The sequence below is a fragment of the Amphiura filiformis genome, chromosome 6, assembly GCF_039555335.1.
Source record: "Amphiura filiformis chromosome 6, Afil_fr2py, whole genome shotgun sequence".
NCBI lineage: Eukaryota > Metazoa > Echinodermata > Ophiuroidea > Amphilepidida > Amphiuridae > Amphiura > Amphiura filiformis.
In genome coordinates, this window is record NC_092633.1 from 10,700,117 (window position 1) to 10,727,343 (window position 27,227).

The 27,227-nt window shown below is 38.6% G+C and overlaps 2 protein-coding genes across 2 annotated transcripts; both read left to right on the forward strand.

Moving 5' to 3' along the window:
* The first annotated feature begins 631 nt into the window (after window positions 1-631).
* Window positions 632-12,169, forward strand: LOC140154177 (arylacetamide deacetylase-like). Its single transcript, XM_072176785.1, has 5 exons — window positions 632-785; window positions 1,043-1,280; window positions 7,859-7,922; window positions 8,493-8,724; window positions 11,489-12,169. Exons 1-5 carry the CDS (start codon window positions 645-647, stop codon window positions 12,083-12,085), a joined length of 1,272 nt encoding a protein of 423 aa, XP_072032886.1. The 5' UTR covers window positions 632-644; the 3' UTR covers window positions 12,086-12,169.
* Window positions 12,170-18,083: 5,914 nt separating this feature from the next.
* On the forward strand, window positions 18,084-24,302 carry LOC140154178 (arylacetamide deacetylase-like). The gene is made up of 5 exons (XM_072176786.1): window positions 18,084-18,237; window positions 18,508-18,745; window positions 20,606-20,669; window positions 21,290-21,518; window positions 23,712-24,302. The coding sequence occupies exons 1-5, from the start codon at window positions 18,097-18,099 to the stop codon at window positions 24,300-24,302; spliced, it is 1,263 nt and encodes a 420-aa protein (XP_072032887.1). The 5' UTR covers window positions 18,084-18,096.
* Window positions 24,303-27,227: the final 2,925 nt, after the last annotated feature.

The window sequence follows — 27,227 nt, forward strand, 5'->3', positions numbered from 1 at the left end:
AGCATATGGCAGCATAGGTATCTCCGCAATATCTTTTTTTCAATTGATTCTCCAAGCCGAATATTTCAACACCACACACTGAGGGAAATATAAATTTATACATTAAAAAAATCACCTACGAAAGGAAAAATGAATGATTGAGAGGAATTCACGAACTTAACCCACCGATGGTATGTGTGTTTTGTTTTACCACTTATTCTTAAATATTTCGACTTAAAATGGCAATGATTAAATTGTTAAATTTTGAATAAAGACTCTCTCACAATACTCTACATGGTAGGCCCTATATAATATGATGTATCATACTTTTGTGTAAACAAGTTGTCTTTGCCTATTGTTTCTTGATCTATATGCCAGTCTATATGCATATACAACCCTGGGCTTTATGACTTGCAAAGACAAACAATGTGCACATTCAATGACCTGGAACCCTTTTTGTTAATGAACATGAGAAACACATGATCTGCGACAATCACCGGGTCGTGATATTCTGCCTCATTGAACGGGCTCAGGTACCTGGGGAAAGGTAAGCTTAAAATGTTCAAGAGTTGAAATTTTAAGTGTCAGTAGCAAGCTGTAGCAGTTCTCGGTCGTATTTTCATTATGTATTTAAATGTTTCTTTATAGGAACCCTTGTTATCGAGATGAATACTAAACTATTTGTGACTGGTATCGTTGCAGCAGCATTCATTGCATGGTTACTGAACACTCCTGTACCTGAAACATTAGGTGAACCATGGAAATTCCGCTTGGTTATTGCACACAGAAAAATTATTCAACTTGCGGTAAGCTCAGCAGATTATTTTGATAAAGTGTGTCAAGAAACTAGAATGAGTTATTGCTTGATTCCCTTTCTCGTCAGCTAGAGTGGATTATTTAAAACCCAATTTTCACGTATTGAAAGATCGATTCCATTTCACTTCAGCTAGAATATTCAGTATTTAAAAACTTAATTTTCCCCAATTAAATGTCAAGTAAATGTTCTTTAACTTAAATTTAATTTTGATATGCTGATAATTGTGTTTCTTATTAAATATTGTAGGCTGAGGTGCAATCGTTTGTCACCTCCAAAAGTTATATCGCAACGGTTAGACAATTGCACCACCAATCGTCCAGGTTCTTCTCACTCTTTAATTCAGTAGAGAGTAAAACGACCAACGCTACTTATACAACATTTGATGGCGTCTCTGTGCTGGTCTACACACCACTATCAAAAAGCAAACATCTTCAACCAGCGTTTATTTACATCCATGGTGGCGGCAAAGCATATGGCAGTATAGGTATCTTTAAAATGATTTTAAATATAGCTAAAAATGTAGTAATAGGTTTTGGTAATGGCCTCATCACCGATACTTCACACATTCAATTATTCCTTTCTACGATATTTTGAAGGTTATGGGATTCCCAGCTAACAATTTGTCGTTGTCTAAAAGTTATATAAAGTCGTACAAACGCAATATATGGATGCTGTAAGTATCTGTGAACTCGTATTCGTGTCGTGAAAACGTTATTCCCGAACGTTAATGTAACGTCATTATGACGTTGTTTCGATGTCAAGTTGTGAACGTCGAAACAACGTCACTATGACGTTATATCAACGTCCGAAAATCACAAATTAACGTAATTACGACGTCCGTAGATTACGTTGTATCGGTGTCAGACCATGACATTTACACGGCGTTGTAATAACGTACTTTATACGTCGAAACAACGTCATAAATTTGCGTACTAACGACGTCCGTAGATGACGTTGTATCTGGGTCAGTTCATGACTTTTAAACCACGTTTTAACCACGTGCTTTATACGTCGAGACAACGTGATTATGACATTATATTAACATCCGGCAACAATGATGCTCAATCCCAAAAAGTGAGAGCGTATAAAAATTTAAAGTTTAGAACTTCAGGAATAGAAGTCGTTACTTTGAGTTTCACGCCTAAAGGCGATCGTCAAACGACAGGATGAGAAAATTTTGGCTGGACAACAATTTCCTTGGAATGGAAGAATTTACATTCCATGGTGTCAATATCTAAACTATTTTTCAGATACGTATTTGTGTAACGTTTTCTGAACGTATTATTCAAACGTTGTCACCAGGTCTGGTCAAACATTGCATCAACGTCGAAACAACGTCATTACAACGTCATAATGATGTTATATCAACGTCCGTCCAATGTCTGTTAATTGTATCAACTTGTCAATATGATATGAATATGAATATCTCTTATTCAACATAACATTTCTTCTGTAAATTTTGTTCATTTTGAACAATTCCTAAGTAAAAACGAATTTTTTAACTCACGTTTTAGTGACGTTTCACCACTACACTAGTGGCTTCATCAGACTGGCAACTCATCACATCTGACTGTTTCCTTTTATGGGTAACAGTAGGCACCGTTGAGGGCGTGATGAGTTGGTCAAAGATGTTGTTGAGTGCGTAGGCCCCCTCGTCCTTGTTTAGAGTGTCATGTCCTTTTCTGCGGATCCAAATGGCTTCCTTGAGCCACCTGGTAGTCTTATCAGCTTCACGATCAATGACCTTGGATTCCTCCCAATTGATTGAGTGATTTGTGGAGGCAACATGGTCGGTGATAGCAGATTTGTGAATCTCAGTGACAGAAGATTTACGATTTGCACGTGTGAATGGTCTGGCTTCAAATTTCTCAACCTCTTTTTGGTGCTCTTTAAGTCGGGTGCCAAAGGGACGGCCAGTTTCGCCAATATAGGAACTGGGGCAGTCACCACAGGGAATCTCGTAAATGGCCTCCGCTTTCTGCTGGGGGAGAAGTTTGTCCTTAGGGTGGACGAGCATACTGCGAATGGTGCGATGTGGTTTCATGGCAGTAGAGAATCCATGCTTTTTGAACACACGGGAGACTCGCTCAGAAACGCCCTCTATGTAGGGAACCACGACCATGCCTTTGGTTTTCTCACTGTCATCTTTTCGCTTTGTCGTAGGTTTTGTCTTAGGAGTGGATCTGTCTTTTGGACTTTTTAATAGACCAATCTGGATAGCCGCAAGTGGTCAATGCATCGCATATTTTTTTCTCCTCAGTTTGTTTGTCCGCTTCCTCTGTTACCAACGCGTCACTCCTGTCTAACAGCGTTCTAACAACTCCCAGCTTTTGATGTAAGGGGTGGTGGGAGGAGAACTGAAGATATTGATCAGTGTGCGTTTTCTTTCGGTAGATGCAGAGTTTTACTGATCCATCCGGTTTTCTGGTGATTAGGGTGTCGAGGAAGGGGATCGAACCTTCTTGTTCTTGCTCGTATGTGAACTTGACGCTGTTGGTGGGGTCAATGGTATTAAGATGATCTGTAAGGTTGTCTACCTCTCCTTTACGTACTATTTCCAACACGTCATCTACGTATCTTTTCCAGAGACGCGGGCGACAGGCTACCGGGGCCGTGGAAATGGCTTTCTGCTCCAGCCACTCCATGAATATATTACACGCGAGTGGGCTGAGGGACTTCCCATAGCCATGCCGAACCGTTGGCGGTAGATATCACCAGAGTAGCTAAAGTAGGCGACAGTAGTAGCAAGACAAAATTTTGTAAGTTCGATGATGTCATTAATTGTGAGAAGGGTTCTGTTTTTGAGGTCTTTATCCTCACTCAGTCTATCACGGAGCACATGGAGAGTGAGATCGATGGGGTGCTGGTAAAAAAGCGCCACCACATCATGCGAATTAAGTATCTCATCTTCTGTGAGGACAATGTCTTTCAAGTCTTCCGCAAGACTTTTGGAGTTCAGAACATGATGTTCGGATTGACCAACAATGGGGCTCAGAATATCGGCTAGGGACTTGGCCACATTATAACCGATAGAGCCAGTAAAATCTACGATGGGTCGCAACGGGGTTCCATCTTTGTGAATTTTGGGACTGCCATAAATTCTTGGAACATTTTCAGAGGTGGGATACAAGAATTGCTTGTCTGTCTTCTTGATTTTATCCTCTTTTTCAAGTCTCTGCAAGATGGAAACTAACTCTCTTTTATGTTTTGCCGTTGGATCCCTGTCTAATTTTTCATAAGTCTTAGGGTCGCTAAGGAGGGCATCCATTTTTTCCTGATATTCCGTTTTGTCCATGACAACCGTGGCCCTGCATTTGTCGGTCCCCAGGACCATGATAGACTCCTCTTTTTGGAGTTGTTTAATTGCGATGCGCTCATCTTTATTGATGTTTGAGGGGGCAATTTTGCCGATTTTAAAGTGCCAACAATCTCAGCACGTAATTGTGCCGCTTCCGGTTTGGTAAGCTTCCAACAAGCTTTCTCTGGCTACAATATGTTCATCTACAATAGACGGCTGATTTAAATTATCAGGACTTACCGCGTAACCGAGGCCACGAGCTAATACACTATTCTGAGCATCAGATAATTTGTATTTCGACAGATTTTTCACCCATCGCTTCAGTTGGGTACCACTCAAGTCCAGATCAGCGTGAGAATTGCTTTTGTTTACATCGTTGGAAGTAGATTTTTCATGTTTTTTCGCAAGTTCCTTCAACTTCCGGGTTTGGCGTGCACGTACATGTTGGAACTCACTCTCGCGGGAGTTTTCTACATGGCGCGAGATTTCGCGAGACAGATCTTTGTTTATGTCGCGGGCATTTAAACTGGCATTTGCGCGGATTTTATCCTCCTCTAAAGTCTTTATTTTGTTGGTAACAACTCGGATCCTCTCATTTAACAAAGCTTTCTCGGCTTTATTCACAATATCACGAGCCCGTTTGGTGGGGCAGTTAAGCTCTAAGCTGGTTGGAATAAGACCACTGTGTTTGGCCCGTAGGGAGAACACTCTATGACATCTGAAACGCGATATTTTCCGTTCCGTGTTTTCAAGTAATCGGAGGTCTTTCACTGCGTTTCGTCCATAATTCTCTCTCAAATCTTTGAACAAGTTCATTAGGAATATAGGATTCAACTGTAAATTTTGTTCATTTTGAACAATTCCTAAGTAAAAACGAAGTTTTTAACTCACGTTTTAGTGACGTTTCACCAACTCATCATGCCCTCAACGGTGCCTACTGTTACCCATAAAAGGAAACAGTCAGATGTGATGAGTTGCCAGTCTGATGAAGCCACTAGTGTAGTGGTGAAACGTCACTAAAACGTGATTTAAAAACTTCGTTTTTACTTAGGAATTGTTCAAAATGAACAAAATTTACAGTTGAATCCTACATTCCTAATGAACTTGTTCAAAGATAACATTTCTTGCTAAACACACCACCATTATATTAATTTAATTAGTTAAAATACACTCAAAACATTCCTTTTTTCTTGTGCTTAGATACTATATACAACCATGATTACAATCTTGTGAAGGATGTACGTGTTCTTGACATGATATCCGATCATCATCTTTATGCTTGCAATCTCAATATTTTGAAGCCACCTCCCATTTCTGAGACCATAACTTATAGGAACTATCGTTCGATCGACATGTATTGTATGTATGTATTCTTCAGAACAAGAAACCCACAAACCTACCGGACCATGACTCTGTTACTGTTAATCTCAATTCTGACAATGGTGAAACCTCTGCGACTGTGTCGTCATCAATCTTTTGTTCCTGGGAAATATTTGCTTTGATCAATGAGGATGATCATTTCCAAAGCTCCCAGCCCGACCTGCGTTTTCGATCCTCTGCCCTCGTGGATGGTGAAATCTCTGTTAGACACTATTCTCCCATCCATGGTCGAAATTATCAATTGCTCGATTAGTACTGGTATCATTCCAAATGCCCTTAAAGAGATAGTTCTTACACCACTTCTTTCTAAAAAAAAGCCTACATTGGATCATAACATCATGAAGAATAGAATTATCGACCTTTTTGACCAAAGTACTTGGTGGTATATCATGGCAGGGTCGAGTTTCTAATGGAGAGGTGCTTCAAAGAGCCGAAATGGAGAGCGTATAATCCATCCTAGTGATGAGCCAACGGCGCTGGTGAGCTCACAGAAGGAAAGAGAAAACGTGGTGGGTAGAAACTTTGGTATAGAGATGTTGTGAAGCGTCATCTGAAGACAGCTGACATGGATGTTGAAACATAGGAGACGAAAGCTAGTGACCGTGTCAGTTTGAGGAAGAAGATGATACACGATGCTGGAAAAACAGTGGAGCGGAAGCGAAAGGAGAAGTACCTTGATGATGATGATGATGATGATGATGATGATGATGATGATGATGATGATGATGATGATGATGATGATGATGAATTGAGCGTGTTGTTGCTAAGCAGCTTACAAACTACATGACCGAGAATGGCCTGTATGAATCACTCAAGTCTGCTTACAAGCAGTTTCATTCTACCGAGACCGCCTTAATTAAAGTCCACAATGACATCTTGTGGACAATGGAGAGACAAGGCATCATCATTTTTGTCCTTCTTGATTAAAGTAGTGCGTTTGACACTATTGATAACGAAGCGTTACTGCATAGCTTGGTTGAGTGTGCATGACATTCCCTTGGCCTGGTTAAGATCATATTTGTCCGGACAATCTCAACACATTCTCATTAACGGTATATCATCTTCTAGCCAATATTTGATCTATGGCGTGCCACGTATTTGCCATGTATATATGTTGTCAACCAGTATGAACTTGATCTGCATTTTTATGCAGATGACACACAGTTGTATGCAGCGGTGTGTCTAACATCTGAGGAAGGTGTAACACAAGCTGTGTCAAAGCTTGAAGACTGTGTTTTCAAAGTGCAATTTTGGATGTCCACCAATTGTCTGAAAAAAACCGAAGTTATGTGATCGGTTTTAGAGCAGAGTTGGCAAAGTTCAAATCGCCTTCAGTGAATATTGCTGGTGTCAACGTTCCCGTTCAGAGAAACCCTGTTAGAAATCTTGAGGTCATGTTCGATCCAGGGTTGACAATGAATTCCCATGTTGCAAATGTTATCAAGACTGCCAATTACGAGGGGCGGTCAAACAGTTCGTAGAATCAGGTATGTTACTTTGTCGCACGGTAATGAATTTGGTCTCAAGGGGCGTAGCAAGCGGGGGGACAGGGTGGACAAAGTCCATAGGCCCCGACGGTTCAGGGGCCCCTAGCACAAAAGCGAAAATTAAATAAGGGCTGATAATGGAGAGCAGGGCCGGATTTACCATTGACCCAGATGGGTCCATGGCCCCAAATTGCCCTATGCATCTTTCATTTAACCCCAATAACAGCATGTTTTGATCTGGGGCTAAAATAGTCTGAAATTTGGAGCAATCGGAAGACTTCCATTTTATTGACATAGAAGGTTTCAATAAAAATTGAGAAGGGCGCATTAAGGTATGCAGTGACCATGTTCAAGAGTGAGATAGGAAGAATATTGCTAGTACTCTTTGAAGTACCTTGTTCTACGAACTTATTGACCGTCAATCTCATCAACATTAGTAGGGCTTAAGTGGAATAAATTCGTGCGAAGCGCGCAACAATATGCACTTTTGGGGCCAAATATGAGGTTAATTTGGTCAGAAACCCACATACAGGCGTCAACATGGGGGGGGGGTGATTGTTTGGACCATCCCCCTGGCAACATATTGGGGGCAGTGGCGTAGCATGGGTCATCACATGGGGGGGCGGCACCGACCATGATTAGGGGCACCTGCCGTTTTTCGGCAATTTTCCTATGGGATTTTTAAAAATTTCAGATGACGCTACGCTACTGATTGGGGGGATTTATCACCCATCCCCCGGGATCTATGCCTATGGAAATGCTAAAATGCTATCTGTTCCAACAACCCTACCAGATTTGATTTCATGTGTCTGCCTTTCAGCAATTGACTTTTTGAATATTTGCCGCTTTATAAATTTTTATTGTTGCTGATGATAACAATGTCTATGTCTTTGACAGCTTTATACGAAGGTTTAACACGACAGTTTGCCGAGAGACTCCAAATTCCTGTGGTATCAGTTGAGTAAGTAATACATGTAATGTTATTAATTGAGCGTAATGACAGGAAGCATGGGCCATTTGCCTCCAGCATTTCCCCAATTTGCCCCGTCGGAGCAACAAATCACTGAAAACCCACAATAATGGGTAAAAGATGTCATAATTTGATCCAAATATCGGTTTTGCCTCCTCACAATATTTTAATTTGCCACCTCATTCATGCCATTGTGGTGCTACTGATTAAGTAAGTATTTTTGTCCATTTAAGAACCATAATCAAAATATAAGTAACATAAACTTTTTTCTTGGCGTTTGGGTCAGAATTACCTGGTGGGATCACCACTCCTCCCTCACAACATGGTAGGATATATACATGTTAGCGTATTGTCTATGTACACAACACGATACAGGTCCGCCACACTCCGATTATGAATTACAGCCCGTACCACTGCACCACTATTATATGGGTGTCTATTGTGCAACTTTGAGGGTAGTGTTCCGCTAAAAAAAAGTAAATGTGATAACAGTTAATGTCTGTGCTGACGAAACTAAAAAAACCTTTGTGCCATCATTACCAATTTTCCTCGTTGTATTAGGTATAGACTATCACCAGAAAACCCTATGTTATCGGATTTTGAAGATTGTCTAAAAGCAACAGTATGGTTTATGAAACACTCCCGACAGTTTGGAGTCGACAATAAGCGGATAGCTATAGGAGGAGACAGTGCCGGTGGTGGTTCTTTGTCAGCAGCAGTTTCTCAACATGTACATGACCAAACCGATATGCCGGATTTGGCGCTTCAGGTTCTTCTTTATCCAAATACTCAGGTACCTACAAAAAACAAATCCACAATATTGGCCCATAGTCTTTAAATATTGGTACAGCAGCATAAATCGTTAATTATTATGCAAATTATTATTTCATTCCAACTTGTTTTATAGCCCCGTATAAGGTCTAATCAATCGCGTTGTTCCCTCTATTCACAATTGACATTCTATGCTTTCTAAAGGTTGTGTATTTGTAGGGCTCAGTCACATCGCGCCGCGTCGCGCGCTACGGATGAACCACCTTTGATTTTTATAACTAGTGACATCATTCCACTACTTAAGAATGAAGACCTTAACCCCATGATCAATTGCTGGGGGTTCTTTCTTCTGTTAATTAGTTTACAACAAAAGCAGAATCCGAAATTATGTCAACCCCATCTAAAGGAACAACTAAGCTGGATTTCGGTTAGGGAGAAGCTATGCCTACCAGATCCACATCATTAGAAGGATCATGAATGGTTTTCAAGATTACCAGGTCACAGATTACCAGATCACATTTATAGATTTTTAGAAAGCTTTTGGTTATATAAACACGAAGGTCATATTTACATTATGTGATATCGGAACTTTCGGAAGCTGTGGTCAACGCAAAAAGTATGATGGTAAATGACAACATTTCCGATCCTTTTGATGTCACTGTTGGAGTTCTATAGGGCGATGTTCTAGCGCCATTCCTATTTAGAGTAGACATTCTACTGAAGAATGACACATCGGATCTCTACTCGGGAGTTGAAACACATCCTCGCCGTTTCAGACGTCATCCTGACAAAGTGTTTAATGAGTTGGAATTGGCTGATGACATCGCCCTGTTGGAATCCCATGGATGACCAGTACGGCAGCAGCAGCACCAAGATCTCGGCCTCATGATAATTAGCGTATTCAAGACAAAGTATTATGACAATTATTTGTCCTCTCCATCCAACACTTTAAGTCTATGGTGAACTCATCAACCATGTGACAGATTTCAAAGGGGATTTGCCATTTGGTCTAATATCCATTTCCTCTACATCCATTTCGTCTAAACCCATTTGGTCTATATCCAGTACGCCCAATAATCATTTGGTCCTTAAACCATTTGGTCCACTAACCATTTGGGCCGATAACAATTTAGTCTAATAACCAATAAGTCTAAAACCATTTAGTCTAACAACCATTTAGTCTAATACCCATTTGGTCTATAACCAAATGGTCTAATAGCCATTTGGTCTAATACTCATTTGGTCTACAAACCATTTAGTCTTACAAGCATTTAGTTTATTAACAAATAGACGAAATGGTATTAGACTAACTGGTTATTAGACCATACGAGTATTAGACCTAACGGTTATTGGACCAAATGGGTATTAGACCAAATGGTTATTAAAGAAATATTAGACCAAATGGTTATTAGACTATATGGTTAGTAGACATACTGGTTATTAGACCAAACAATATTAGACTAAATGGACATTAGACTATATGATTATTAGACTGCTTGGCAATTAGCCTTTCTGGTAATAGACAAATTGAATATACACTAAACGGGAATTAGACGAAATGGTACTAGACCAAATGGCAATAGACCATTTCAAATATCTTGGCTACAAAATGGCATCTGCTGCAAGCGACCTTAAAAGACGACAGTCATTAGCATGGTGTGCTTTTCTCTGTAGAGAAGCTCAAAATTATCTATCTCGACGAAAAACAAACTATTCCACATTACAAACTGTGTGTAGACTCTCATTCATCTGGGTATGTTGAAATTAAGATTGAATTTAAATCTGGTCAACCAGCTATACCTATTTTGACGGACGAACCGACGTTGCGACTGAAACCTTCAGTCTTCAGCTGGGTTGTGATGCAAATGACCTTAAGTACCGGACACTTCCAGTATTGATGACAATCGACGAGGAATTTCCTTTATGATTCGGTCCCAGCCGTGTGACAGCTTGACCCGGACGCCTCCTCCACGGAAGTTGATCGCTCCCTTTCTGTGTCTGTTTATCGAAAACAGACACACACGGACCAGTACCTACAATTCGGTTCTAATCACCCGCTAATTCAGAAACTCGGCGTGATGAATACTTTGTTCCATAGCGCTGATTCCATCATTACCAAGGACTCCGACAAGATCACGGAATATCAACATCTGCGCAAAGCTCTGGGTAATTGTGGTTACCAGGACTGGGCTATAAACAAGGCCCTGAACCAGGATAACACCAAAACCGCTGCCACGAGCACGAATCAGATGGGGAGAACTACAAGTATCACTATCCCATACGACGGTGACTTGTCTGAGAAACTCAAAAGAATTTATCGCGACCACGGGATCACCACTCATTTTAAACCTACAAACACGATCCGCCAGTCGTTAGTGCATCCCAAGGACAAGCAGCCCAATGGTAGGATCAGTGAAGTGGTCTACGGGGTACGCTGTTCGGGTTAGCAAGCCTATCAGGACTCTTACATAGCTGATATTCTAATAAAATTACACAAGTGTCTACCCCTTGTAAAGATGCAAGCAAGATTGAAGATAAATAGTGCCATCATTGTTCAACTTGACACAGTTTTACATTACGTACTCTTCAATTTCGTTCAATATTACAAATCACAATAAAAATAAAGTAAGCACACAAAACGATTATAGACCATTTGTTTCCATTGAATCGTTTGATTACCATGATTACCTTATAAATTATTTTCATTTATTTATTTCTTGTTCTTCCTTCAGAAGTGTTAACCCTCTCTTTTGGGTGTCTTTTTATCACCTTCTTTTCGTTCGTAGGTCATAGATTTACACCTTCCATCTCATCAGATCTACCGACATCACTTTAAGGAAGGGGGTTTCCTCCTATCCGTTCGTGCCATAGCTGTTTTTGCAGGTTTATCCATTATCCAAACATATGATAAACCATTTGTCAAAACTATGACTGCCAGTAATCATACAATACCCGCTCTCAAAGCTCATCCTGAGTGGAACAAATGTCTAGATCACGAACTTGTGCCAAAGGAATTGCGAAATCCGAAATATTATACCCCTTGGAAAGCAGACGACACTGGTGATGATGCATTCTGGGATACATACGGGAATTTAATACAAGATGTGCGGACAAATCCTGGGTTACGCGAAGACTTGAAAAACTTACCACCAGCCTTTGTAGCTACATGTGATCTGGATAGCCTGCGTGACGACGGTATTATATATGCAAAGAGGTTAGAGAAGGCAGGAGTACCAGTAAAATTAATCAACTATGAGGGCGCGTTTCACGCTATAACGTGGCTGGGAGGAGGACTCTCTCATGTAATGGAATTTGAAACTGGAAAACAGATGATTAATGATATTGTAGAGCATATAAGTGAAACTCTGAAAATAAACCAGTAATTTGAAGCGTCCATAAATATTATCACATGTGACCGTACACCACGAATGAGCCGTAAAATCGGCCCTCGGTCAATTTTGTTTTATTTCGTGGTATATCATTTGACTTCAAACATGCTTCATACGATATCCAGAAGCGGGTTTATGGTTTGTTGAATTTTACTCCTTCAACAAAATGGTAACTTTTTTTCTGTTCTACGTGTGTCTTTTTCCACATTGCTGGTAATAAATATCAAACAGTCATAATTAGCGGTCATTTCAAATCATCCTCAAGTCAACGATGTTCAGGAATGTCCTCTTATTGTTAATTATTGGTTATACATACCGAGACAAAATACAATTCTTTGTAACCCACCACTTGAACCTGATATAGCCAAAGCAAACAAAGACTAGAGCTATTCAAAAATTCTATAGATATAGGTAGAAGCTTGTTATCATCTTCAACAATAGGATTATTGATTGGTTTAAAGGTGTTTGACTGACGCTATCAAAATGAGATACATGTTGTACCAAATTGGGGTACATATGAATACGAACTTCATGTACATTTTAAACTGTAACTCAGAATACAATTTAGGACATTTCCGGCTCATTCGTGGTGCACGGTCACATATTATCACGTATAATTGAACATGTTGAACCAGACTTATAATATTCATTAATTTGATCGCACACATTTTTGATATGTATGACTAATCCAGCAAAAAGGTAAACAAATTAAAATTCGGTATAAATTGCCTTAAAGTGAAAAATAAGTCATTACAATAGGCATTTTTGAATTGAGAAATTTGTTAAAGAACGAGAAAAACAGCAATATAAACAAAGTTGAAGCCGTATTCAAACACATGTAGCTAATTGCTTTACTTAAGCTAACATCTCTACTTTACAGATTCATTAAATTTCTCATTTTGTCTTTAATACGCAGATTTCGGTTTAACCACTGGCAAACTATGTTAGCACAAAGGTGTCCGAATCTGAATTTTTATGATCATGATCCTCTGGATGAGCAAATTACTGAATAGGTCTTTACATATAATTATGTATACTCTGTATTTTTTTTTCAAATTGCTCAATAAATATGTCAGTTTGATAATATGTGACCCAATCTGATCCACTCAGGCCAAATTCTGAAACTTTGAAAATTGAGTTACTACCATTACTAAGTTGCTCATTACCTACACTTGTTGTTGAATCCCCAGATCTCTTGAATACTTGGCTGCAAAGTTACGAAAAAGTACGAAAAATACATTTGAATAGCCTATTCAAATGTATTTTTTAATAAAAAAATAAAGGAAATAATAACGAACTAATGTTGTATATTGTATTATTTGTCACATGAATTCAATATTCTACATCCTTGAGATTTTAAAGCAAAAAAGCATATTTAGGACATGTTGCAAAACTATATTTTCTAGAATTTTAGAAGAGTACTTTTAATATTGGCCGGTTATGTTTCACACAGCGACGTTAACTAGGCAATGTACTATTACCTATAACATACACTAAAACACGAAAGTACGCATATTTCCAAACATCTAAACTAGCTAAAAATTTAGGACATGTTACAAAACTATATTTTCTAGAATACTTTTAATATCGGCCGGTTATTTTTCACACAGCGACGTTAACTAGGCAAATCCCCATACTTATAACGTACGCTATTTGTAGAGGTCATGCGTCAATGGTAAGAGCACTGTATTGTGTATAGGAAAACGGACAGTAACTGCAGTATGTTGGGTGGATTAAACCCGCTTAAAATTCGATGTTAGATTATTTTGTGTTGTAAACTGCCATCATTCTTTTGTCTACGTGTTACACCGGTGATAGAATGTAGTTTATAATACCCTTCAAGGCCACATCATCCCACATTTCAGGTGGGATAGTTGGGTACCCGTCGCGGCTAATGGCTGCCATTGAGGAGCAGGAATGCGTGAAATTGGATTCGTCTATAGGCAAAGTTTCGTGCCAGTATTCCAATCACTATTGACAGTTTTGATGAGAGAGCTACAATGTGTATCAGCCTCATCTGTCAGCCCTAATTATGAGCTTTTACGGTGATACCATAAAAAGTCTCCATTTTGATGAAGAAACAGTTTGGCTTAGATTGTTGATCTGATTACTTAAGGCATGTGTAATGGACAGGAACCTGGTTTGGATTCCAGACGGAGTGTGCCTGCAAGAGACACAGACATCAGAAAAGGAAGAGCTCAGATTGCGCGCCAAATAAGTTAGCAGTTCAGAAATTGATATTTTTCCCAGCCTTGAAAAAATTACGCAGTGCTGGGAATCGAACCCGGACCTCGCGGTGCTGAAACTCAACGCATTACCACTAAGCCAACTAGCTATTTGCTGTGAGATGTTTGATAGTAGTCCTTGATATTGCTGAATAGAATAAATCAATACTGATATTTATCTAATGTACGATGTTATTCAAATCTGGACGTTCGACATACACTTGGAATAAAAAATGTGAAATGGCTATCAATCGATCAATCAAGTTTTCAGTTTTCAAGTTTTCAGCAATCAATAATAAACCAGTGAACCATGGAATATTAATAATTACTTAATAATCTTCCAAATAAATAAATATGTCAGTAAATAAACAAATAAATAAATAGGCATAGGACCCGTAAATAAATAAATAAATAAATAAATAAATACATAATGCAGAATGCAGTTAGTATTTTAGTTACTAAATTCCAAACATTCTATTATTTATATCCACGCCTATTCAATAATGGGTATTGCACTACATAGTCAAACTGCTGTGTGCCCTGACGGATTATGCATTGACCAGCTGCTAAACCAATAAGTCTTTTATCTGTATGCTTTATAACCATGATAACAGATTAAGAGTATGTAACAAGGTCGGTCATTGGCGGCTTGCTGCACAGCGATATTTCCCTACCCAAAAAATAGCGCCATCTCTTGATATACGGCAATGTTTGAAGGCGATATTTTGAGGCGTTTCCGAAACATCCCGAGTAACTGAACTATGAAAAACTATCCATACAAAAAATTTCAAAACAAAACCCGGCATGTAAAAGATCATTTCACAACTCATATATTCCCAAGAATACATACTGTATTGTAGAAAATAAATGGGTTGATATTTGAATAGATTCAAGCCATTTCCGAAGGGCTATTTTGATAAAATTTTCATCAAAGGCCAATATGATGATGACATTTTGTATTCCAGTTTTACAATATTTTTCGAGTTTTGTTGAAAATTTTGGAAGTTTTCTAGGGTCTTTGCAAGTACAATGCACAGATACATGCATATGGCATCTTCCGCCTTTTGGCGGATTTTTCCGCCTTCAACCATCAATTTGGTCATATCTTCGGATTTTATCGGACCTGCCTTTTACTACATATTCAACGCCTCGGCATGCGATCGGATGTATTACAACACACAGACATACTTAAACAGGTAGAGGTTTATAAAAGCGAGTTTCAGTTTGCAGTTAAGTACAGAATAATAGCATGGAATATAACTATACCCCATGGTATCAGTTGAATATATGAATACATAGTCCATACTTTGGCCAAATTGAGTTAAGCATGGGAAATTGTTGCTATACATAGGCCTGTTATATGCATGAAAGAACAACTCAAATTCATCCTCTGTGTCTATTGGGCATGTGAAAAATAGCATGTATGAAAGAATCACCCAATTCCATGATTTGAGTCTTGTAACACATTGATTGAAATCCAGTATGTATAAAAGTCCACTTGTAACACATTCATTGCTGGAGAATGACTTTTGAACAAAAAATGGGTTTAATAAAGGAAAGTGTGTGGTTTATATTACATGGCAGAATGCTTATCAACATTATACATACCTGTGTGCTTTATTTTGTATTATCTTACTAGTGGTAATCTCATTCTAACATTGTTGTCTTTGTATATGATTCAAAAACCACCTAAGTCCAAAATTTAAAATGAACCCCACGAAGTCCCTGAAATGCTAATCGTCATACCTAATACAGGTTAATCCACTCATTTGCACGTAAAACTTACCATATTGACCAGGTAAATCTAACTGAAGGAATTAAAATGATACACAGGTTTTTCTTTCAAAATAACTTCGCATGGACTTAGGTGGCTTTTGTATTCATGTATTCAGTTAAACTCTAAAGTTCCTACAGCGAATTTTTATAAACTCATCACAAGAATACTCTGTTAGCAATATGAACAAAAGAGTTTATCCGAGTATTCATGATACCAGCATGGTATAGCCCTCATGATAAATGCCTGGTATTGTCTCTTGAACATGCTTTGGCCGTGCTTGGTACATCCTTGACAAAAGGTACAATGCAGTCTTGGGTTCGAGTCCAGTAGAGAAATAATAATTTGGTACGTGGTCAATAGGTGAAATATTGCTGTGTGCTGATAGGTTCTGGCATTATACAAAGAGATATCTCAAGCAGCACCAATCGCAGCAAATGTTTGATAATGGGCAAGGCGCTGACGCAAGCTTTCGTGTGGGAAATATGAACACATTCTCGCAAGTCGTACCCCTTTTTTGAGATATTGATACGGCGTTTAAGGCTACAGCTTTTCCAGACACAGCGACGAACCCTACAAAGTTAAGTTATCATTTTGTTACAAGGAATTCAAAGTAATTTTATTATCAACAGATCCACATAGAGGAATACGACATCTATCGTGAGCCAATCTGCATTCTATTGCCTGCAAAAGTCGACGATAAGGTACAAATTCTAAAAGGAACGTGACTAGATATTTGCGTTAATTTCATGATATGTTTAAAACGCATTGAAAACGCCAAATTGCAGTCATAAAATATATAATATTAGTAAATCACCAGCATTAACAATAACAAAATATGTGCCCAAAGAGTTGTCTTTGGCATGTCGCTTATTTGAAATATTACCAAAAATATCAAATTTTGGAAAAACGCCCCAAAATTTAAAACAAAATAAATACATATTCGCACTCGGCGGCCCAGTCACTACTTGTCGCTGTGATTTGGGGTAATTCGTTTGCTTCGCCTCTCCAGATACCTGTACTTCAAGTTCGCCCATACCCCATGCCTTAAGTATATGCCTAGAATATAATTTTGATATAGCCCTTATAAACCCGGCATCAATAGCTCAAACAAACTATAAAAATACGTAATTCCAAATTACATTGCATGATGGGATAGCATTAAATCAAGTACATGACTCTCTTGTGGATGTTATTTCGCAATGGACACGACAAATACCGATATAAATCTGCGAACCTGTGTCAGAGACTGTCAGCTGATGGGTAATATGGGGACTGCGACAAACACAGAGGTCAATTCTTCGCTTTGACAACAATTATCTGATTATTTAAAGATACTGTCAGATTTTTTTGTGATGACACCAAAAGCTACCTAAATGGGAATGGTCTGTCCGTACATATATTCCATCGTTTTTTGTCAAATTGTCACATGCAATAAATACCTGATGAGAATGTTGTAGAAGGAGGGAATTGCTAGGTACCCATGGCAAAGCATATGGCAGCATAGGTATCTCCACAATGGTTTTTTTTTTCAATTGATTCTCCAAGCCGAATATTTGAACACCCCACACTAATTCAAAGTGAGGGAAATATAAATTTATACATTAAAAAAATCACATACGAAAGGAAAAATGAATGATTGAGAGGAATTCACGCACTTAACCCACCGACGGTATGTGTGTTTTGTTTTGCCACTTATTCTTAAATATTTCGACTTAAAATGGCAATGATTAAATTTTTAAATTTTGAATAAAGACTTTCTCACAATGCTCAACATGGTAGGCCCTATATATAATACTTTTGTGTCAACATGTTGTCTTTACCTATTGTTTCTTGATCTATATGCCAGTCTATATGCAAATACAACCCTGGACTTTATTACTTAGCAAAGACAAACAATGTGCACCTTGTATGACCTTTGAAGTGTCAGTAGTAAGCTGTATCAGTTCTCGTAGTATTTTCATTGTGCATTTAAATGTTTCTTTATAGGAACCCTTGTTATCGAGATGAATACTAAACTATTTGTGACTGGTATCGTTGTAGCAGCATTCATTGCAGGGTTACTGAACACTCCTGTACCTGAAACATTAGGTGAACCATGGAAATACCGCTTGGTTATTGCAGAGAGAAAAATTATTCAACTTGCGGTAAGCTCATCAAATTATTTTGATAAAGTGTGTCAAGAAACTAGAACGAGTTATTATATTGTTTGATTCCCTTTCACGTCAGCTAGAGTGGATTATTTAAAACCCAATATTCACTAATTGAAAAATCGATTCCATTTCACTTCAGCTAGAATAGAATTGTCAGTATTTAAAAACGTACTTTTCTGTAATTAAAATGTCAAGAAGAATGTTCTTTGACTTAAATTTAATTAATGATATGCTGATAATTGTGTTTCTTCTTAAATATTGTAGGCTGGGGTGCAATCGTTTGTCACCTCCAAAAGTTATACCGCATCGGTTAGACAATTGCGCCACCAATCGTCCAGTTTTTTCTCACTCTTCAATTCAGTAGAGAGTAAAACGACTAACGCTACTTACACCACATTTGATGGCGTCTCTGTACTGGTCTACACACCACTATCAAAAAGCAAACATCTTCAACCAGCATTTATTTACATCCATGGTGGCGGCAAAGCATATGGCAGTATAGGTATCTTGAAAATGGCTTTAAATATGTAAAATAGGTTTTAACTTTTTTAGTAATGGCCCCGTCACCAATACGTCACACATTCAATGTTTCCCTTCTAAGATATTTTTAAGGTTATGGGATTGTTAGGGTTCATTAGCACGCTATTGTCTGTTATTTGTAGCATCTGAGCCATAGGCTGCTGCACAATTCGCGATATTTACACAAATCTTTAAAAAGATAACTTGTTAATATAATATGAATATGAATATCTCTTATTCAACATTACTTTCTTTGCCTAAGGTTTAAACACACCACCATATATTAAGTCAATTAGTTAAAATACACTCAAAGCATTCCTTTCTTTATTGTAGCTTATTGTGCTTAGTTACTATTACAATCTTGTGAAGGATGTTCGTGTTCTCGACATGATATCCATCATCATCTGTATTATTGCAATCTCAATATTTTGAAGCCACCTCTTATATCTGAGACCATGACGTATAGGAACTATCGCTCGATTGACATGTATTGTATGTAAGAAAAACCCACAAACCTACCGGATCATGACTCTGTTACTGAATTAGCAGATCGCTTTGCAACATACTTCACTACCAAAATACATGAAATAAGGGACAATCTCAATTCTGGCAATGGTGAAACCTCTGTGACTGTGTCGTTATCCATCTCTTGTTCCTGGAAAACATTTGGCTATGATCGATGAGAATGATCTTCGTGTGATCATTTCCAATGCTCCCAGCCCTGCATTCTCGATCCTCTATCCTCGTGGATGGTGAAATCTCTGTTAGACACTATTCTCCCATCCATGGTCGAAAGTGTCAATTGCTCGTTTAGTATTGGTATCATTCCAAATGCCCTTAAAGAGGCAGTTATTACGCCACTTCTAAAAAAGGCTACATTGGATCATAACATCATGAAGAACTATCGACCTGTAAGCAACTTGCCCTTTTTTGCGTGTTGTTGCTAAGCAGCTTACAAACTACATTACCGAGAATAGCCTGTATGAATCACTCCAGTCTGCTTACAAGTAGTTTCATTCTACCGAGACCGCCTTAATTAAAGTCCATAACGACATCTTGTGGACAATGGAGAGACAAGGCATCACCATTCTTGTCCTCCTTGACTTAAGTAGTGCGTTTGACACTATTGAACACGAAGTGTTACTGCATCGCTTGGAAGATTCGTTGGGTGTGCATGGCTTTCCCTTGGCCTGATTAAGATCATATTTGTTTGGACAATCTCAACGCATTCTCACTAATGGCATATCCTCTTCTAGCCAACCTTTAATCAATGGCGTGCCACGAGGATCTGTTTTGGACCCCTTTTATTTGCGGGCACGAGGAAATCTCTCATCACCAGACTTCAAAATTTTCAATGCACTTCAGCCAGGATCATTGCGAAGCGTAGAAGATTTAACTCGATCATTCATGAACTCGTTGGCTCCCCAAAGAGCGACGCATTATTTTCAAAGTCCTCCTTTTAGTCTACAAAGCTCACCACCACAAACTGTCTCCTTGTTACATCTCTGATTTGCTTCGGCCACAACAAGTGCGTCAACAACTGCGGTTATCAACACTATCTCCTCAGTATCTTGAACTCAGTACACATGGTGTGTCATTCGCAGACAGATCGTTCCCCTGCTTTGTACCAAAAGAATGGAACAAACTTCCCATCCATATTAGAAATGCTCAAACTGTTGGCATTTTCAAGAATCTGCTAAAATCCCATCTGTTCCATCAAGCTTATCAGATTTAATTTCATGTGTCTGCCTTTCAGCGCCTTTGAACAATTGACTTTTTGAATATTGGTCGCTTAATAGATTTTTATTGTTGTTGATGATTACAATTTCTATGTCTTTAACAGCTTTATACGAAGGTTTAACACGACAGTTTGCCGAGAGACTCCAAATTCCTGTGGTATCAGTTGAGTAAGTTATAATGTTATTTATTGAGCGTAATGACAGGGGGCATGGGCCATTTGCCTCCAGCATTTCCCCCAATTTGCCCCGTCGGAGCAACAAATCACTGAAAACCCACAATAATGGGCAAAAGATGTCAAAATGTGATCGAAATTTCGGTTTTGCCTCCTCACAATATTTTAATTTTCCACCTCATCCATGCCTATGTGCTGCCACTGATTAAGTAGGTATTTTTGGCTATTTAAGAACCATAATCAAAACTAAATAAACTTTTTCCTTGGCGTTTGGATCAGAATTAACTTTGTGTGGGGGGGGGGCGGCGGGCAGGGGTCTCCACTCATCCCGCACAACATGGGAGGAGAGATAAATGTTAGCGTATTGTCTATGTACACAACACGATATCGGCCAGCAACATTCCGATTATGAAGCTCCCGTACCGCTGCGTCACTATGGGTGTCTATTGCGCAACGTTGAGGGAAGTTTTCCGTTAAAAAATTAAGTGTGCTAACAGTAATGTCTGTGCTGACGAACATGACGAAACTAAGTTGAACGCCCGGGTTGGCCGTGAACAACTTTGTGCCATCGTGCCTAATCAAATTTTTCATTATCAATTTTTCTCGTTGTATTAGGTATAGACTATCACCAGAAAACCCTATGTTATCGGATTTTGAAGACTGTCTAAAAGCAACAGTATGGTTTATGAAACACTCCCGAAAGTTTGGAGTCGACAATAAGCGGATAGCTATAGGAGGAGACAGTGCCGGTGGTTCTTTGTCAGCAGCAGTTTCTCAACATGTACATGACCAAACCGATCTGCCGGATTTGGCGTTTCAGGTTCTTCTTTATCCAAATACTCAGGTACCTAACTAAAAATATTAGGCTATAGTCTTCGTCTTGCTTAGATATTAGTACTGCAGCATAAACATTAAAACGGTGACACCGATTTAATTTGTTTAGATTTGGATTTTGTGACTCATACAAATTATTTCTAATCAATCCCATTGTTCCCTCTACTTACAATTGGCATTTCCATAAATGCTATACTTCATCCATCGTGGTCCACTAGGCTTTCTCGATGCAGTGGCGTCCGCGTGTGGTACACGAGCGATCAAGGTGGTGTATTTGTAGCAGGGCTCAGTCACATCGCGCCTCATCGCGCGCTACGGATGTACCCCCTTTGATTGCACGTGTATCCCATGTGACATGCCGAGCTGAGTGACTGGCAAAACTATTCAACTAAGGACAGAGAGGGATTGTGCCAAAAAAAGATACTTGGTCTCCTAATCAAAACAGATCAGAGAAAGATGACGATGGCTACATTCTAGCCTAAGCAAATTTGAGGCACTCACACTAGCTGACTCAAAGAGTGATTATACCACTACATGGAAAATTATCCATGATCTTTCTAGCAAAGACAAGAAATCCAGCGTCAAGGTCGAGGAAACAGATGGTACTCCAACCATCATCTGAACTACCTGCACCGGCTGCCCCGCCGGCTGCTCAGGACTTGTCAAACCAGATCAACCCACCCAGTATTGTGACCGTTAATTGTCCTCGCCATCCAACACTTTAAATCTATGGTGAACTCATCAACCATGATTTCAAGTATCTTGGCTACAAAATGGCATCTGATGCAAGCGACCTTAAAAGACGCAAATCATTAGCATGATGTGCTTTTAGGAAACTGGAACGTCTATGGAGAAGCTCACAATTATCTATCTCGACGAAAGGCAAACTATTCCACATTACCTGCGTTACCATTATCCTATTACAAGACATGTAAAGAAATGCTTTCACCGCCTCTTGCGACATGACCATGTCTCAAATATGTCAAACATCATATATGACATGACCAACACTAAGCCTCTTATCAACTATGTAAGGAATCGCCATCTGGGGTTCCTAGGGCACACGGGGTTGTTTTATGTGGTGATTTATTAACTTTTCTAGACCTGGACAATACCAACAGCTATCACACTAATATATACATATATATTTTAAAGCTTTTTTAAAGTTTTTTGATTCTATATCAAATTATTCATTTTTCTGCTTTTTTGTGGTATTCTATAAATTGTACATTTTGTGTGGAAATTGAGGGCGCTATTTACATATATTTTAATTTAAATTAGCCGTATTCCTTACATTTCATGATAAAAAGTTCTATATAAAATGGACTATAGACAGGAATTTGTTAGCGATACCTGGTACAAGTCAAGTCAAAAGAAGACCAATTTCCTGATAAGTATTACATAGTAAAAAGACAAGTCCCCTGACAACTCAGCATGATACAGATTGTTGCAGGAATTTCTTTTTCCCACCCGCGAATATCCACACGGGGCTATACGGCGTCACTATTAAATTGCTTAACATCAAATATTAATAAACAGCTAAAACCAAACGATCCATTTATCTTTCTTATCTAAATAGGAATTATAAATTTAGAGAATAAAGGTATTGTTTTTAGCCGCTGGAGTGCATCTATCGTCTCATATAACACGGGCGACATCGAGGCGAAGCCGAGTTGTTTTACTTAAAAAACGTTCAATTCAAATAAAAATATTATACAAATTTTAATCAAATTAAATCCTACATTTTGCAAGGAATTACGTAGGGCTTAAAATCGATCAGTCCCATTGTTGCTGTGCGCCTCCGATTGGTCCAAATAGCGAGTACGCGTATCGCGTCGACGCACACGCGCTGTCCCGTGTGATATCGTGTCATATCACACGGGTAAAGCTGGGTAAGAACCAATAAGATTGAAGGAACGTTCTCAAGTGTTTAAGAATAAACATTTGAACCGGAATTACTCTTCCATTTCGTACGATATTACAATCCACAATAATCCACAGTAACCACACAAATTACCGAAACGATTATAGACGCTTCATTGGTTTCCATTGAATCGTTTGATTACCTTGTATTATTTTCATTTACTAGTATTTGTTTCTTGTTCTTCCTTCAAGGTTAGTCATTAGGCCAAATGGTTACAGTAAACAGAGGTGTTAACCTTCTCTTTTTGGTGTCTTTTTATCACCTTCTTTTCGTTTGTAGGTCATAGATTTACACCTTCCATCTCATCAGATCTACCGACATCACTTCAAGGAAGGGGGTTTCCTATCCGTTCATGCCATAGCTATTTTTGCAGGTTTATATTTTAAGCAATCATATGATAAACCATTTGTCAAAACTATGACTGCCAGTAATCATACAATACCCGCTCTCAAAGCTCACCCTGAGTGGAAAAAATGTCTAGATCACGAACTTGTGCCAAAGGAATTGCGAAATCCGAAATATTATACGCCTTGGAAAGCAGACGAGACCGGCAATGATGCATTCTGGGATACATACGGGAATTTAATACAAGATGTGCGGACAAATCCTGGGTTACGCGAAGACTTGAAAAACTTACCACCAGCCTTTGTAGCTACATGTGATCTGGATAGCCTGCGTGATGACGGTATTATATATGCAAAGAGGTTAGAGACGGCAGGAGTACCGGTAAAATTAATCAACTATGAGGGCGCGTTTCACGCTATAACGTGGCTGGGAGGACTCTCTCATGTAATGGAATTTGCAACTGGAAAACAAATGATTAATGATATTGTAGCGCATATACGTGAAACTCTGAAAATAAACCAGTAATTTGAAGCGTCCATAAATATTATCATATTATCGCGTATAATTGAACCATTTTATTGTATTCATTTATTTGATTACACAAACATTTATGATATGTATGACTAACCCATCAATAAAACAAATTAAAATTCTGTATAAATTGAAGAATAAGTCATCAAATTGACATTAGGCATTTTTGAATTGACAAATATGGTAACGAACGAGAGAAACAGCAATATTGACAAAGTTGAATTAAATAAATTACATCTTCATGAAAATGTCTTATTTTGTAAAATGATTTTAGTGATCATCCGGATGAGCAAATTACTGAATAGACCTTTACATAATATATACTTTTTTTTTTCAAATTGCTCAATAAATATGTCAGTTTGATAATATGTGACCCAATCTGATCCACTCAGGCCACATTTGGGAATTTTCAAAATTTAGTTACTACCATTACTAAAGTGTTCATTACCGACACTTACTGATATTGAATCCCACGTCTCTTGAATACTTGGATGCAAAGTTATGAACCTTTTATGTGTCCATTGTCTCATGTTATATTGTTTTTTCTCCACTCTTTTTGCCTATATCTCAGTTTCATTATTGTCGACTTTAGCCTGATATCAGAAGAATTGTATCTAGTCCAAATTATAACAACCTAAATAAAATATTAATGATCTTGAAATAAAATCTAATGACTTCATCAAAAGGTTTTGCTCACTATTTTCAGTATGGAATAAAATGGTCAAAATACGCATTTGTTCTTATTTTGATCATTTGGCGGGATATTTTCCCTATTTATTTGATTCATGACCGAATTTATTATTCGATCGCTTACAATGGCTAAAAAGTGCCGAAAATACATTGTAAGGAAAAACACGGGAGGTGTGTTCACAGAGAAACCTTCCGCTGTTCAGTGGCAATACTTTGTACTACAGTACCGGTAATTAATTTCAAGGTGTGTTGTTCAATCGGTGAAAGCAAATAATGCTAAGAAAACGCAATCTACCACCCACACCCGCGCAGGCCCCACCCACACACACAACCCACTCCCACATATCCATTGCATAATTAGGCATTATTACCGAGGACCAGAAAATGATAGTTTAATTTCCAATAGTCCACTGTTTTCATGAACAGGACTCACAAAATTGGTAATGTCTTCTAAAGGTCAACGCTCACAGGACGGTAGCCTATATAGAGGGGTAGTTTACACATACAACATATTTTGAAGGGTAGTGATACTACAGGACCCGAGGTGTTGGCCGATTTTGAGGGGAAATAGTGACAACATCAGAGGGGATGCGAGATTCTCAAACGCCGTGATGGTACTCCCGTCTAAATATGCAAATTCACTCTCCTGTGACTAAGCAAGGTCGCTTATTTGAGCCAGTATTGAGGATCCTACGTACAAAGTGAACGCATAAATGAAGTAAATTTTTTGCACCTCACTGTTGTTTGATTATAATGATTTCTTACAAACAAAATGGATCATATTAATGGCTAGACCTTTCTTCGTATGTTCAATATCCTTGACTGTCTTTAATATACTGTAAAATAATAAATTGTGTGCATTTTATACGTTGTCCACGCGTTCATTTTGTACGTGCAGAATCTCCAATACCGGCTAGTCACGTGACCTCACTCCGTCACAGGAGAGTGATTTTGAATATATAGATAGACGGGTCTACGATCACGGCATTTGGATATTATATCATTTGTTGCATCTTTGTTCTTATACAAACTTCCACGTGTAACGCACAGTTAACAGTTTTGTACTCCGTCACAAGGTTCGCGCGACGCGACTAATTTTCCACAAAAAAAAAATCATTTTGAAAATAAAATCATGATATATACATGTCGTGGTGTTTAACCATAACCATGCCAAATCTAACAAAATCTAACAAATCAAAACCACCGCGTATCCATGCGTCCCACGTGGAGGGAGACGCAATCAACATAAGTCATAATTTATATACATACGATTTCGTTGGCCGGGCTAGCAAAACATATTCGTGACCATCGGTTGGCGATGCGCACGTATCGTTAGCCATGCCTATCAGTATTCGAGTGGGCCCGGTCGAGTGGGATATTTCTTGATCGACCGGGCTAAATCCGCACGACCGAGCATCTTAACCAATCACGCAATGATCCCACTCGGTCTTACTGTTTTCCATTCGGCCAGTTTTTAGGTAAAATTATCGACTCGGTGAATTTCCATACGACCGGACTTTTGACCCGCCCACAGAGTGTAGAGGCTGTGAAAGAGCCACGTAGTAAGGGCATGATAATGTGGTTGGCTATCTGGTAGTCCGTGCTGGTAGAAGCTACGCATAAATGTTTACACGGGTATTCACAACGCAACAACAATAAACAGTCCGGTTCAGAATCAAAATACTGCATGTGAACGTGAATATAATTGCGGGAATACCCATTGCTGTTATTTGTCTTATTTTCAAAAAGCATCGCAGAGCTAAATATTTAAATACTGTTGCTTTATCAATTCGTAATTGTTATTTGTAAATTATATAAGACACACTGAATGCAACACATGGATGGATGAAATTAGGTGCTGCAGCCTGAGAGGGTTATGTTGGCCGATTTGTATTGCCTATTCATTTAATTTGAACCAAAAAAATATATGAATATAAAATTCTTAGTATACTCTTTTCCACGTATACACATGTCAAAAATACTAGCACGACTGTATAACTATCGGCAATGCAGCAACTTTCATTTGCCAATTCCATAATGTTATCGTATATATTATAATGCGTGTATTTGTTTTTGTAATACTAGGCGTGGCTTTCAAAACTACCTGGAAAATACGATAAAGGGCCGGTTTCTTGGTTGCAGGCCGCTCAGCCCGTTGGGCGTGTGATCAATCATGGGCCAATTAGTTTAGTAACTTTACTTTTTCTTCTTAATTTTGTTTAACTTTTA

Bases quoted from the DNA above. Each gene is read 5' to 3' on its own strand.
- LOC140154177 (XM_072176785.1), top strand. From the start codon at position 645: ATGAATACTAAACTATTTGTGACTGGTATCGTTGCAGCAGCATTCATT. The intron at 7,923-8,492 runs GTAAGTAATACA...TCGTTGTATTAG, and splicing joins ATTCCTGTGGTATCAGTTGA to GTATAGACTATCACCAGAAA. The intron at 8,725-11,488 runs GTACCTACAAAA...TTTCGTTCGTAG, and splicing joins TTCTTTATCCAAATACTCAG to GTCATAGATTTACACCTTCC.
- LOC140154178 (XM_072176786.1), top strand. From the start codon at position 18,097: ATGAATACTAAACTATTTGTGACTGGTATCGTTGTAGCAGCATTCATT. The intron at 18,746-20,605 runs GTATCTTGAAAA...TGTCTTTAACAG, and splicing joins CAAAGCATATGGCAGTATAG to CTTTATACGAAGGTTTAACA. The intron at 20,670-21,289 runs GTAAGTTATAAT...TCGTTGTATTAG, and splicing joins ATTCCTGTGGTATCAGTTGA to GTATAGACTATCACCAGAAA.